Source organism: Cynocephalus volans, chromosome 8 (genome assembly GCF_027409185.1).
Source record: "Cynocephalus volans isolate mCynVol1 chromosome 8, mCynVol1.pri, whole genome shotgun sequence".
NCBI classification, from domain to species: Eukaryota; Metazoa; Chordata; class Mammalia; order Dermoptera; family Cynocephalidae; genus Cynocephalus; species Cynocephalus volans.
Window position 1 is genome coordinate 26,635,258 of NC_084467.1, and position 12,239 is coordinate 26,647,496.

Consider the following 12,239-nt stretch of genomic DNA (forward strand, 5'->3'; position numbering starts at 1 on the left):
TCTTGCTTTGGACTTATCTTCTTAGGCCAGGAAGTGGACTGCTTTGATGGTCTAGTGATGATATGGACCCCTTTCGGAGTAATAAAATACAAAGAATTACAAAGAAAATCAATTATATTAGTTACAGTTATTAAAATTTTAAACAAGGCACTGCACTACCAGATAGTTGTATACATGATTCTTCATTACTGCATTAAATAACAGGATCTAACAGCAAGTCTAGTAACAACCATAATCTCGAAGCAGTCAGTAATATAAAAAGTATTTCATAATATTGGTAGCAATTGTAATATAATACAAAAATCTCTGCAATTTCTACTGGTGACCAAGTCACAGGTGTTGCTAATGCTACTATGGGTTGTCTACACACAAAATCAAAGGAAATGCTAAATTTCAGTAAGAGGTAGAGGAAAATAAAGATGTATATTTTCCCACCCTAGTGCACAGATCCCCTGAATGCTTCTGTTGAGGACTTTGGATTAAAAAGTCCTATCCTTGACTCTACTTTCCTTCCAGATGTCTTGCACAAAGGAGACCTTCCACCATCAACATGAACTCCTTAAGCACTGGTGGTGGTTTCAGTGGAGTGCACCCCTCCCTTGGAGTGATGGTATGAAGGCTGAAAAGCCCTCACTAGCCAGTGAGGCAAAAGCAAAAGCTTTGGGCCTGAGGCAGACAGCCTAGGTTCAGGTCCCAGCAGTGCCACTTAATGACTGTGTGACCTCGACTAGGCACTTCGCCACTCAGAGTCTTTATCCTCTCATTTGAAAAGTGGAAAAACACTAAAATGTACCTCAAAAGTCTATGCTGAATGAATGAGGTTATGAACATGAAAGTCACAGTCAGTAAATATTACTGTTTTTTCTTCTTTTGCAGAGAAACAACAGAAAATCTGCCTCGTCACCAAGTAAGGGCAGAATCCCCGAAGGGGCGGGATAGCACAGAGTTTTAGCAAACCCCCTTCAGCTCCGGAGGTTAGCTTACGCCTATGTATACATAAGGCCGTGGAGACATTCTCCAATGACTCAGTGAAGGTATACTTCTGAACAGAATGCTTTCATTGTCTCAGGTTTTGTAAGATGAAGGGAGCCAAAAGAGAGAAAGCATTTTGTGTGCCAGTCACTTATTTGTGTTGTCTCATTTACTTCTGCTTTCAAAGTTGGGAAGTAGGGATTATCGTCTCCATTTTACAGAAGAGAAACTTGTTGAGAGGCAGGGAGGTGAAGGGACTTGCTCAAGATCACACAATAAGGGGCTGAATTGGGACTCAGCTGCGTCTAAAATATTTGACAATTTAAAATTCAAGTATCTGTAACAGCATAAAAAAGAAGAACATACTTAAGAATAAACGTAACCACAGTAGTACAAGATTTGTACGCTGAGGATTATAAGACATCACTGAAAGAAATTAAAGCTCTAAATAAATGAAAAGACATCCCATGTTCATGGATTGGAAAGATATTGCTGAGATGGTGATACTCCTCCAACCGATGCACAGATTCAACACACTTCCCGTCGAAATCCTAGCTTCTGCTCTCAGAAACTGACAAACCAATCCTAAAATTTATTTAAAAATAAAGGGGACCCAGAATAGACAAAACAATCTTGAAAAAGAAGAATGAAGTTGGAAGGCATAAGGATAGTCATCTAGGTCAATGGAACAGAATGGAGAATCAGAGATAAACTCAGACACTTACGGTCAAATGATTTCTGACAAGGATTGCAAGGGAATTCAATGACGGAAAGAGTAGTCTTTCCAACAAGTGGTGCTGGGACAACTGGATATTCACATGCAAAAGAGCAGATTTGAACTCGAACCTAATACCATAGAAAAATTAACTCAAAATGGATCAAAGACATACATTTAAGAGCTAAAACTATAAAACTTCCAGATGAAAACATAGGCATATATCTTTGTGACCTTGGGTTAGGGAAAGCTTTTTTGATGACAGCAAAAACATAAGCAACCAAATATATAAATAAATAAATAGACAGATAAATTGAATTTCATCAAAATTAAAAACCTTTGTGCTTTAAAGGACATCAACAAGCAATGAAAAGACGACCCACAAAATGGGAAAAAATATTTTCAAATCATGTATCTTATAGCGCCTTGTATTCTAGATACATAAAGAACTCTCATAACTAAACAATTAAAAGACAACCCAATTTAAAAGTGGGCGATAGATTCGAATAGACATTGCTCTATAGAAGATATACAACGGCTAACAAACTCATGAAAAGACGCTCGGCGTCATTAGCCATTAGGGAAATGTAAATTGAAACCACAATGACACAGGTAAGGAAAAGTAAAAGTAGACAAGTGGGATTACAGCAAACTAAAAAGCTTCTGCACAGCAAAAGAAACAATCAAGAGAGTGAAGAGACAGCCTACAGAATGGGAGAAAATATTCGCAAAGCGTACATCTGACAAGGGATTAATATCTAAAATATGTAAGGAGCTCAATGGCAAGAAAACAAATAATCTGATTAAAAAATGGGCAAAGGACCTCAATAGACATTTCTCAAAAGAAGACATACAACTGGCCAACAGCTATATGACAAAGTGATCAATAGCACTAACCATCAGGGAAATGTGAATTAAAACCACAATGAGACATCACCTCACACCTGTTAGAACGGCTGTTATCAATAAGATGAAAGGTAAGGGATGGCGAGAATGTGGAGAAAGGGGGGCTTTATACACTGTTGGTGGGAATGTAAATCAGGACACCATTATGGAAAACAGTACGGAGGTTCCTCAAAGAATTTAAAATAGAACTACCATAGGATGCAGCAATCCCACTGCTGGGTATATACCCAAAGGTTACTATGGACTAAGGAAAAGGGGAAAAGAGAAGTTATTGTTTCACGAGTACACAGTTTCTGTTTGGGATGATGAAAAAGTTTTGGGAATGGACAGTGGTGACGGTGAACATCGTGAATGCACCGAATGCCACTGAACTGCACAGTTAACATTTTAATCACAATGATTTAATTCCTTGAACTTGTTAAGACGAGTGAACAGCCATGATGTTGATGGGGGGAGGGGGAGAGGGAGGGGGGAAAGAGGAATTGGTAAAGGGCATGAAAAATCAACTACATTGTGTATTGATAAATTAAAATAAAAAAATTAAAAAGAAATAAAGTTAAGATTTTGCTATAAAAAATAAAAAAATAAAAAAATAAAAGCAGGGCAAGTTGCTTTGTGAATCAAAAAAAAAAAAAACCTTTTATATTATGTGTATCTTACCACAATAAAAACTTAGATAATAAATGTACTTTAAAAAAGAAACTTTATGTAGAAAACAAATATTACTTTCCATAAATTAAAAAATATACAAGAATTCATACAATGAAAATAAGACAATGTTATTAAATTATAGCTCTGATACAGGCTCTGACCCTGAAGCCTCTCTCTGAAGTGCAGGATAGCAAAGGAGTTAAGAGCATAGATCCCCAAGTTAGACCATCAAGGTTTGAAACGTCAGCTCTTTCCTTTACCAGCGGTTGACCTTGGGCTCATCACTTAACTTCTCTGTGCCACAGTTCCCTCATATATTAAATGGGGGTACAAACAGCACCTGCCTCATAGGGTGATTGTGAGGATTAAGTGAAATAATACATACAAAGTGCTTGGGACAATGCCCGGCATTTGGGAGATTGGCACCTATAACAGAGAGTTCAATGCTATTCCAGCACCAAAATGATCCTTTATCTATGATCCTTTCACTTAAGCCTGGACTCAGACATTACCTTCGCCAGGAAGCCTTCCCTGACTTCTCCCCTCACCCCCGAGGCTGAATTAGCACCCTTCCTCCTCATTCCCACAGAACTCAGTGCATCTCTATGTTCCTCAAGGTACTCTCATGTCTGATAACTGGCTGTCTTCCCCCGTGTACTGTAAGCTCCTTTAGGGCAGGGTTGTGTCTTTCACCTCTGAATCCCCTGTGCCCAGCACAAGCATGGTGCAGTGATAATGCTCAATCAATAGAGAATGAATGAAGAAAGAGCTTTCCTCTGTCTGATGATTAAGTATAATCCTGTGAGAGTGGGTTTAAGTTCAGGCAGAAGGCAGCAAAATAAAACTTCGGGTGGGTTTAATATGTGCCTCTTTAGACTGCTCTGTTTTGGTCTCCTCGAGACTCAACACCTCAGAAAATCAGAAACAGGATTCAGCTCCTGGAAATCACATTTCTTCCTTCTCTTTTGCCCTCTTTCAGCTCAAGCTCAGCTGTCACCTTTGGCCTCCCACCCGGGAGAGGTTCACCGAGTGGGCACACTCACCCAGGCAGATGGGGGGTTTGCCCGTCCAGCTGCCATCTGCTTTGCAGGTGCGGTGCTCGGAGCCACCCTTGAGAGAGAAGCCCTCCTGGCAGGAGTAGATGAGTGTGTAGCCCATGGAGGGCAAGTCCAGGGCTCCGACGTTGGCATGGGTTGGCGTCTCTGGCTGCTTGCAGTGGTGTGCTGGACGAGAGGAAAGACCCTGTTGGACCTGAGGAGATGAGGGTCTGCAGGGGGCCTCTTCGACCACTCCCCTGTTCCTAGATGGAACATTCCCTTCCTTTCTCTTATAGGCCCTTTCACGCCCAGCACCCCCTCCCCAATGTACTACCCCAAACCCAGGCTTGATGTCTATAGGAATGGCCAAGATGGAGATCACATGAATACTGGCTTGGCCAGGGGGAGCCTAAACCTGCAGCACTTTTCCTGAGGAAAGAAGGAGTAATTATGGTCAAAAGCCTAAAATCTCCACCTGAGGCCACCTGTCCTTGTAGTTGTTAGTTTTTCTGCCACTAGAAATTTTTTTCCTTGCTAAGGCATAAGGATTGGTTTCAAATATCAGCAAGGCTTTTGTGGGGAGATGTCTTCTGTGAGGCCCCAAGGGGTAAGGACTACAGAGACCGGTATCGGTCCAGAAAAGTTGCGAGCTCCCTGACATTCTGAGCTTTCGAGCATGTCCTGGATGCCCAGCTGGGGTAAGAGGAGTTTTCTCGGGGTAGTAGTGAGTCTGCACTCACGGACACAGTCGGGTGGGGTTCCGCTCCAGGTCAGGTTGGGGAGGCAGGTCCTGGTGGTGGAGCCCTGAAGCAGGTAACCTTTTTGACAACGGAAAAGCACTGTGCTTCCCACCTGTGCAAGGACAGAAGGTCCCACCGTCACCTTCCATCCAGCAATGCTTCATTCTCCTTCCTTTGACCCAACTCCTGGCCCTGCTGCTGCCTCTGCCTGTAGCACTCCTCTCCCGACTCTCTGCCTGGTTAAATCTCATTTATCCTCAGAGGCAGCTGACCTCTTGCCTCCTCCACGAGGCCCCACCTGCCCCTGAGCTGGACAGATGCTGTTGCTGGACGTATTACGCACTGCTACAGTAGACAGAGCGCCTGCAATTCAGAGTCAGAAGACGCTGCATCTGAGTTCAGGCTTCCACATTTACTCACTGAACGACAGGCAGGCTGCATGAAACTCTAAACCTTGGTCTTTCTATGTATAAAGTGGGGATGACTGTCCCTGCCACAACTACACTGGAATGTTGTGATACTCAAAAGTGACAGTGGATTTGACAGCATGTTATAGAATGTGAAGAATAGTGCCAGATACACTTATTACTTGTGAGTGTGTCTCTTTCTTCTATGAAACTGCGTGTTCCTTAAAAATGAGAGACTTGTCTCCCTTACAGACGTGGCCCCTGTAGGACATGGCACTGCGCTTTGTAAATATCTGTTGAGCAGATGCCATGCTCCCTCCAGCCCTCCCCTTGCTGTTTTGTTCCCCACGTTTGCCCTCCACTAGCTCCTCACTGTCTGACTCAACGCTCCTGCAACCACCAGCTCACAACCTCTCCCTCTCCAACCCACTTGGTGCAATGCGGCCAGATACTCATGTGCTGCTGTTACGTACTGGAGCAAATTTGGATGCAATGTGCAGCTCTTAATTTTCACTGCCTTCCTCCACGCCCAACCTGCTTCTCTCTTGGGTGCCATCGCCTGATTCAGCAAACGGTACCTTTATCCACCCAGCTGTGCAAATCAAAAGCCTCAAGTTGCCTTCGATCCCTTCAGCCCCTCAATCCAACCTGCCAACAAGTCCTCTTGGTTCTACCTACAAAATGCGCCCTGAACGCTCCACTTCTCTCCGCCTGCACTATCACTGCCCTCACACAATGTCACACTCACCTTTCACCCAAGTCACAACAATAGTGTCTTACTTGTCTAACTGCTTCTATTCTTAACCCTCTGTGATTCGTTCTCTACTCAGCAGCCTGAGTTATGTTTCACATGATGAATCAGATTGAGTTGCCTTCCAATGACAGTTATAAAATCTGAAATACTTATCATGCTCAAGGCCCTGTGTGACCTGGCCCATGCCTGCCTCTTTGCAAAAATTACGGTGTGATATTTGATGCATACTAAAGAATACATGGAACGTGAAGTGTAGTAATAAAATGGACACCTGAAGTTGAGTCCCCCAGGCAGCTTAAGAGCTGGAACATTAGGGACACAGTTGCAATGAACTCCTTCCCTGCTCCACCTCAGCTCTCCTCAGTGGTAACCACAATCTTAAATTTTGTGTGTTCAATTTCCTTGCCTTGTTAAAAAATAATTCTATCACACATGTGTACACATATATTTCTAAACAATTTAATACATTTTTACTGGTTTTAATCTTCATAAAAATAGTGTCATACCACCTTTATCACTCAACACTACGTTTTAAGATTTATCCATGTCACCTAGGGCTGTAGTTCATTCATTTTCCCTGCTGTATAATAATTAATCGTGTGACTATACCCCATTTTTCCTTGTTTCTTGGAAACATGTGCAAGAGTGTCTCTGGGGTATATTTCCAGGAGTGAAACTTGTGGGTCATAGAGTGTGTGAATGTCTAACTATACAAGCCAGTGTCAAGGTGTTTTGAAACCCAGCCCAGCTCTTTGACTTCATTTCCTCCTCACTCACGATGCTGCAGACTTGCTGGCTGGCCTGTTTTCTAGTCCCCACCCTGCTGAGCACTTCCCTGCCTCTGCACAACTTTGCCCTGCCATTTGCTCAGCCAGGAAAGTCACCAAACTCTACATAGGGCTGGCCCTTCTAATCATGGAAGCCCACAGTTCAAATGTTAACTTCAGAGGGCTCTTCCCTAAACCCCCTTCCTAAACTAGCAATCCACCCTGTTCACACCTCTTTCTATCACTCTGCGCAGTGTTTAGCGCTCTCAGAAATTATCTTTTTTGTTTGTTCATTGTCATCAGCCGGGCAGCTCCGTTAGAGCAAGAGTCTAGCCTGTCTTGTTTCCACTGTCTTCCTAGTACCTAGAAAAGTTCAAGGCTGTAAATATTTGCTGGGTAAGTACAGGTAGAGTGAATACATCACATTGCTTGACTAGATCCCAGTCATTCCCAGGTTAGTCCCTGATATGTATTGTACTGGGCACTGTCCTGCCTTGAACACACCCGCACTTTCCTGCTCCGCATCTCTGTTCAGAGTTTCCCACCCCAGGCTGTCCAAATCCTCTCCCTCTCTCAGAGCTCATCCTGAGATATGTCCGCGGAGCCTGCGTCTTGGTGGGATGGGCACACGGATGGACCTGCCCCACTGTGGCACTTGCTGCTCCCACCGAACCTGCGTTTGTGGGTAGGGTGTGGGTGTCTCGCTCATTTCTTTATTTCACAAATGCCCTGCCTCAATGACTGGGGTTGCTGGAAGTGTTCGTGGAACTAAATGCCACATGTCCCACATCAGCTCCTTTGACGGATGTCAACGCCTTCCTGTTTCTGGTGGGTGATTCTGTGGAGCATGGTTCAAATAGGCAGAGTGCTTTCTGTCTCTGGTTTCCCAGGTCTCGTACTCCCCTTGTGCTGTCCCAGAGAAGGTCCCTGGGTCTTCTGATGCTGACAGTAACAGGAAGAGACAGGAGGTAGGAAGGCCCGGTCTTCACTGACCCCATTACCTGGTAGCCCTGGGAACTGTTCTGTGTCCCAAACTGTGGCACGCCAGGATCTGCACACATGGTCAGCGTCGGATCTGGATCGCCAAAACAAAGACACAGACCATATTATCATAAGCTTTCACTGCCTTGGCTCGCTCTGAGAAATAGGTGCAGGGAAGAAAACAGTACCACAGCCTGACTTCCCTGCCTTGTGAGATCTCCACCTGAATGACAGCCCTGGCTGGCGGATTCCCTGGAGCACATTAGCTTTGCCTATTTTGCATCCTGCTCCAAGATGCTCAGAGGAAGAGGACGTGTTCCTTTTGCAGATGAGACCACAGGAAAGACAGGGAAGTCATCTTGGGTCCAAAAGAAGGTTGCCCACCAGCCGGGACATTCCCTCCCCAGATCACCTCTCACCTATGCAGCTGGGCTGGGTGCCACTCCATGTCCCATCTGACTGGCAAAACCTTCGTGGAGAGCCCACCAGCACCAGAGGGGGAAGGCAGGAGTAGGAGACTGATGACCTGTAGGAGAAGCCTCGGTCCTCTCTCCTCCCATGGGGTGGGACACCAGGATCTCCGCAGAACACAGCTGGGAAAACAACGGAGAAGGGCAGGCCCACGTTGCTTTCTAGAACTCAGGCTGCCACTCCCCAGCCCACCTTTGTTCTTTGTACATTTTCCCTCCTGGTTCTGCTTGAACTCTGGGAACCAGGCAGCCGAGGTAAGCGCTTACACCTGCCTCAGTGCTGCTGCTGCTAGGTGCTTCCTTTCCTTCCACACTCAAAGCTCTTATTAGTAATCATCCAAGTAATGAACAGAAAGTTTAGAATACTGAAAATGAAAATAAATAAAAGTAAAAAGCCCTACAATCCTACTCTCCAGAACTTTTTTTTCCATTTTCATGCACATTCCTGTCTTGGTTCAGTTGTGTGTGAGCTCGTGCAAAGCCAAAGTCCATGTGATCGTGAATCTTGCTTCATTCACTGAACATTATCCTGTAAACATTTTCCATGTTTATGACATCATGATCATTTATTGGCTACACAATTTTGTAATGCGTGGTTGTACCGTAATTACATTTTATCACAAACCTTATAATCAGGCGTTTTCTATTATCGTAAAGTTACATATGACTTTTCTTTCACTTGTATTATTTTCTTAGGAGAATTTTCTAGGAGTGGACTTATAACCTTTAAAGGCTTGAGTGTATTCATAGGTCTTGATGAGTACTGCCAAATTTCTTTCTTAAGGGTGAGTATTTATGCTGTGGTGGGAGGTATGTGAGCATGCCCATTTCATGCAGGTCGTGTTAACATCAGAGAGTATCATTCAAAACTGACTACCAAAGGCAAAGCTTCCCCTGACATTTCTTCAAGCATCTCTTTATGCTATGATGTGTGTGTGTGTGTGTGTGTGCGCGTGTACAAAGAGTTGTGAGGTTCATAATCATATGCAAAATAAAATGGAAGCTGGACCTGCAGCCTATGCCCTGGAAGCTGGGGAGTCTAGGCTGACCAATTAGAAGTCAGTTAAACGCCCAGTTGATGAGAAATTACCAAACCTAGGAAGAGGCAACTTAACAAGAATATGAATGGTTAACAAGTAAAGAAAGAGCAGCTCGCCTTTCTAATAAGCAATGTGATGCCAACTAAAGTAACTATACGTCTTTTAAAACTCCTCAGGCTGGTAAATACTTTAAAAAATTGGCAAAATCCATTGTTCTTGAAGGTGTGAATCAAGAAACATTCTCATAAACTGCTGGCAGGAATGTAAATTAGGACGCTCTTTCTAGAAGACAGTTTGGCAACACATGTCAAGAAGTACAGTATGCCTGCCCGTTGGCCCAGAATTCTCTCTCCTAGGACTTTACCACAAGATTAAAGAAAGGTTATTTGCAGGGATATTAATTGCAGAACTGCTTCTAACATGACTAAACTAGAGATAACCTAAATTCATCACCAATAGGGGAAGATTAAACAAGCTGTGGTATCCGCAATAAAGAAATTCTGTAAAGCCGTTAAAAATGATGATGTGTAGGCTAGTATGTATTGCTAGAGAAAGGTGTTGATGGAAAGGTATTGAGGGAAAGGTGTTGTTGGTGGCCTACCAATGAGTACAAATTATGAAATAGTATGTACGGCATGATCCAATACTATTATAGACAGTTGTATACATATGGCTATATATGCAAAATGCATAGTGCTCCATGTGGAGGCACAATCAAAAGCTTAACCACGGTTATCTTTGGGAAGCAAAGGTTCAAATGATTTTTACTTTCTTCTTTGTATTTTCTAATATAGTCCAAAATTTTTATTACGATGACCACAATACATTGTTCAAAGGCAATTCTGCTGTTTCTCAAGAGGTAAAGTAAAGTTGCTGAGTCCAGACTCAACCCTGAGATTTGCTACCTTCCTAATGATTCCCTGGTGGCATGCGAAGGTCTGACGGGTTAACCATGCACCAAATGCTTGTGTCTACTCTTGAGCTGCTGGCCCTAATCTCTCCTAAAATTCTCAAATTGAAGTAAATTTTTAGAGGTACCCAAACAGTGTCATGAATATGTGAATAGTTTTCGAAGGATTAGATAAATGCCAAGTAGAAAGAAAAAATAGGTGCTATTGTTTGTCTAAAGCAAGGGCATAGAGAAAATATTTCAGAGCCCATTCATGGGGTGTGACAAGAATAAGAGACCTGGAACCTGCTTCTCTGGGGACCTCAGTGAGGAACGAGGCCTAGAATGGATTTGAGGCTCTTCAGGAAACAACTGGGCCAAGTGGATAGGAAATAAAAAAATTTCTATAAATTTTATAAATAAAAAAATCCAGAAAATTCCAGGTTCTCCAGAAGTCTTTTCTGTGCGTGGTATTTTCCATGAAGACAGGCACGTTTCTAGCACTGGCACCCACAGATCTTTGGGTACAATCCCTTCCAGTTAATCCTGCAGTTCAAGACACACCTCCCTTATCTCTAGCTAATTTCCTTCCCCTGTGTTTCCAGAAAGTGTCTTGTTTTCAGGGCTCAGTTAAGGTATTCTTGTCTTCTTCCTTTATACTTCCTTTCCTCATTAATAGTGTCTTGACAAGGGTCTGATTTTGTCCCTGATATGGGGGAGGGGACTCTAGACCTTGCAGCAGCAGAGCTCTGAGGAGGGAGGGGGAAGGGACCATCAGATGGGAAGCACCAAAGGCCCGTGTGACCACTTACGGAAGCACTGCGGCAGCTCTCCTGTCCAGGATCCATTCCCCTCACAGGTGAGCACGGCGGGCAGGGAGAGCTGGTATCCCTCCAGGCAGGCATAAGTCACGCTCGAGCCCCACATGAAGTCGGTCCCCACCACTTTCCCATTGGGGATGAGCTGAGGTGGCTTGCACATGACGGCTGGAGGGGGGGGAGACCAGAGTAGGCTGAGTTCTGGTGCTGTCCTGGGGAAACCAGCCCTAGTCACCACCATTGATATCACTGGCTACCTGTGCTATCAGGCAGCCTGCACCTGCCGGGAGTCTGTGCTAGGCAGAGAGAACCAGAAAGGACCCCTCTTACTATGGGAGTTCTGATCTTTTTGCACCTTACGATGCCATCTTTCAAGTGTCACAAGCCAGTCCTCTCTTTGCTCGGCCCTTCTCTCGATGTTCAAGGCCCAGGCCTTACCGTGGCACCTTCTAACTCCCTCCTGGCAGATGTTCAGGGACCAGTTCTCCGCCTTACCGTGGTACCTTCTAACTCCCTCCTGGCAGATGTTCAGGGACCAGTTCTCCCCTTGCACACCTGATAAGATGCTAGGGCTCTGCCTTGTCACCTCCCTCCCTTCTAGATGTTCAAGGTCCACGTCTCACTTTTGCATCTTCTTTGGCCCCCCTTCCACATTTGCAGCCCTCAGAAGCACCTTTGCAGACTGGCTTGGTACCATTCCACGTCCGGTCCTTGGTGCAGCTCAGCACAGACACCCTATGTGACTCCATCGTGTAGCCGGGGACACACTGATATGTCACAGTTTTGTTGTACCTGAAGTCATTGCCCAGCCGGAGGCCATTGGCTGGAATCCCAGGGTCCCCGCAGTTTATGACTAGGATAAGAGAGATACAGCGTTGTTTACTCCCAGCCCAGACCTCATTTCTCCTCAGTATTCCAGTACCACCCCCATCATTCTTGGCACACACCCAGGAAGGAAAACTGTCAGATCAGGGGTGCCCTGTCTCCTTCCAGGCTCTCAGTTGGGCATTGCTCATTCTAAAGTCAGTTTGGTCAAGTCTCCCACATCAGCCCTGCCATGTCCCCACTGTTCTTGACCATACCATCCTAATG

The 12,239-nt window shown here is 44.6% G+C and overlaps 1 protein-coding gene across 1 annotated transcript in view; it reads right to left on the reverse strand.

Moving 5' to 3' along the window:
• CSMD2 (CUB and Sushi multiple domains 2) overlaps nt 1-12,239 on the reverse strand; it is a 588,341-nt gene that overhangs the window by 7,603 nt on the left and 568,499 nt on the right. The window contains exons 59-64 of the mRNA XM_063104124.1: nt 11,821-12,000; nt 11,142-11,315; nt 8,350-8,523; nt 7,951-8,024; nt 5,022-5,133; nt 4,288-4,467 (exon numbers count right to left, since the gene is read on the reverse strand). Of these exons, the coding sequence (XP_062960194.1) occupies nt 4,288-4,467; nt 5,022-5,133; nt 7,951-8,024; nt 8,350-8,523; nt 11,142-11,315; nt 11,821-12,000 (894 nt within the window). The remainder of the gene's footprint in view (nt 1-4,287; nt 4,468-5,021; nt 5,134-7,950; nt 8,025-8,349; nt 8,524-11,141; nt 11,316-11,820; nt 12,001-12,239) is intronic.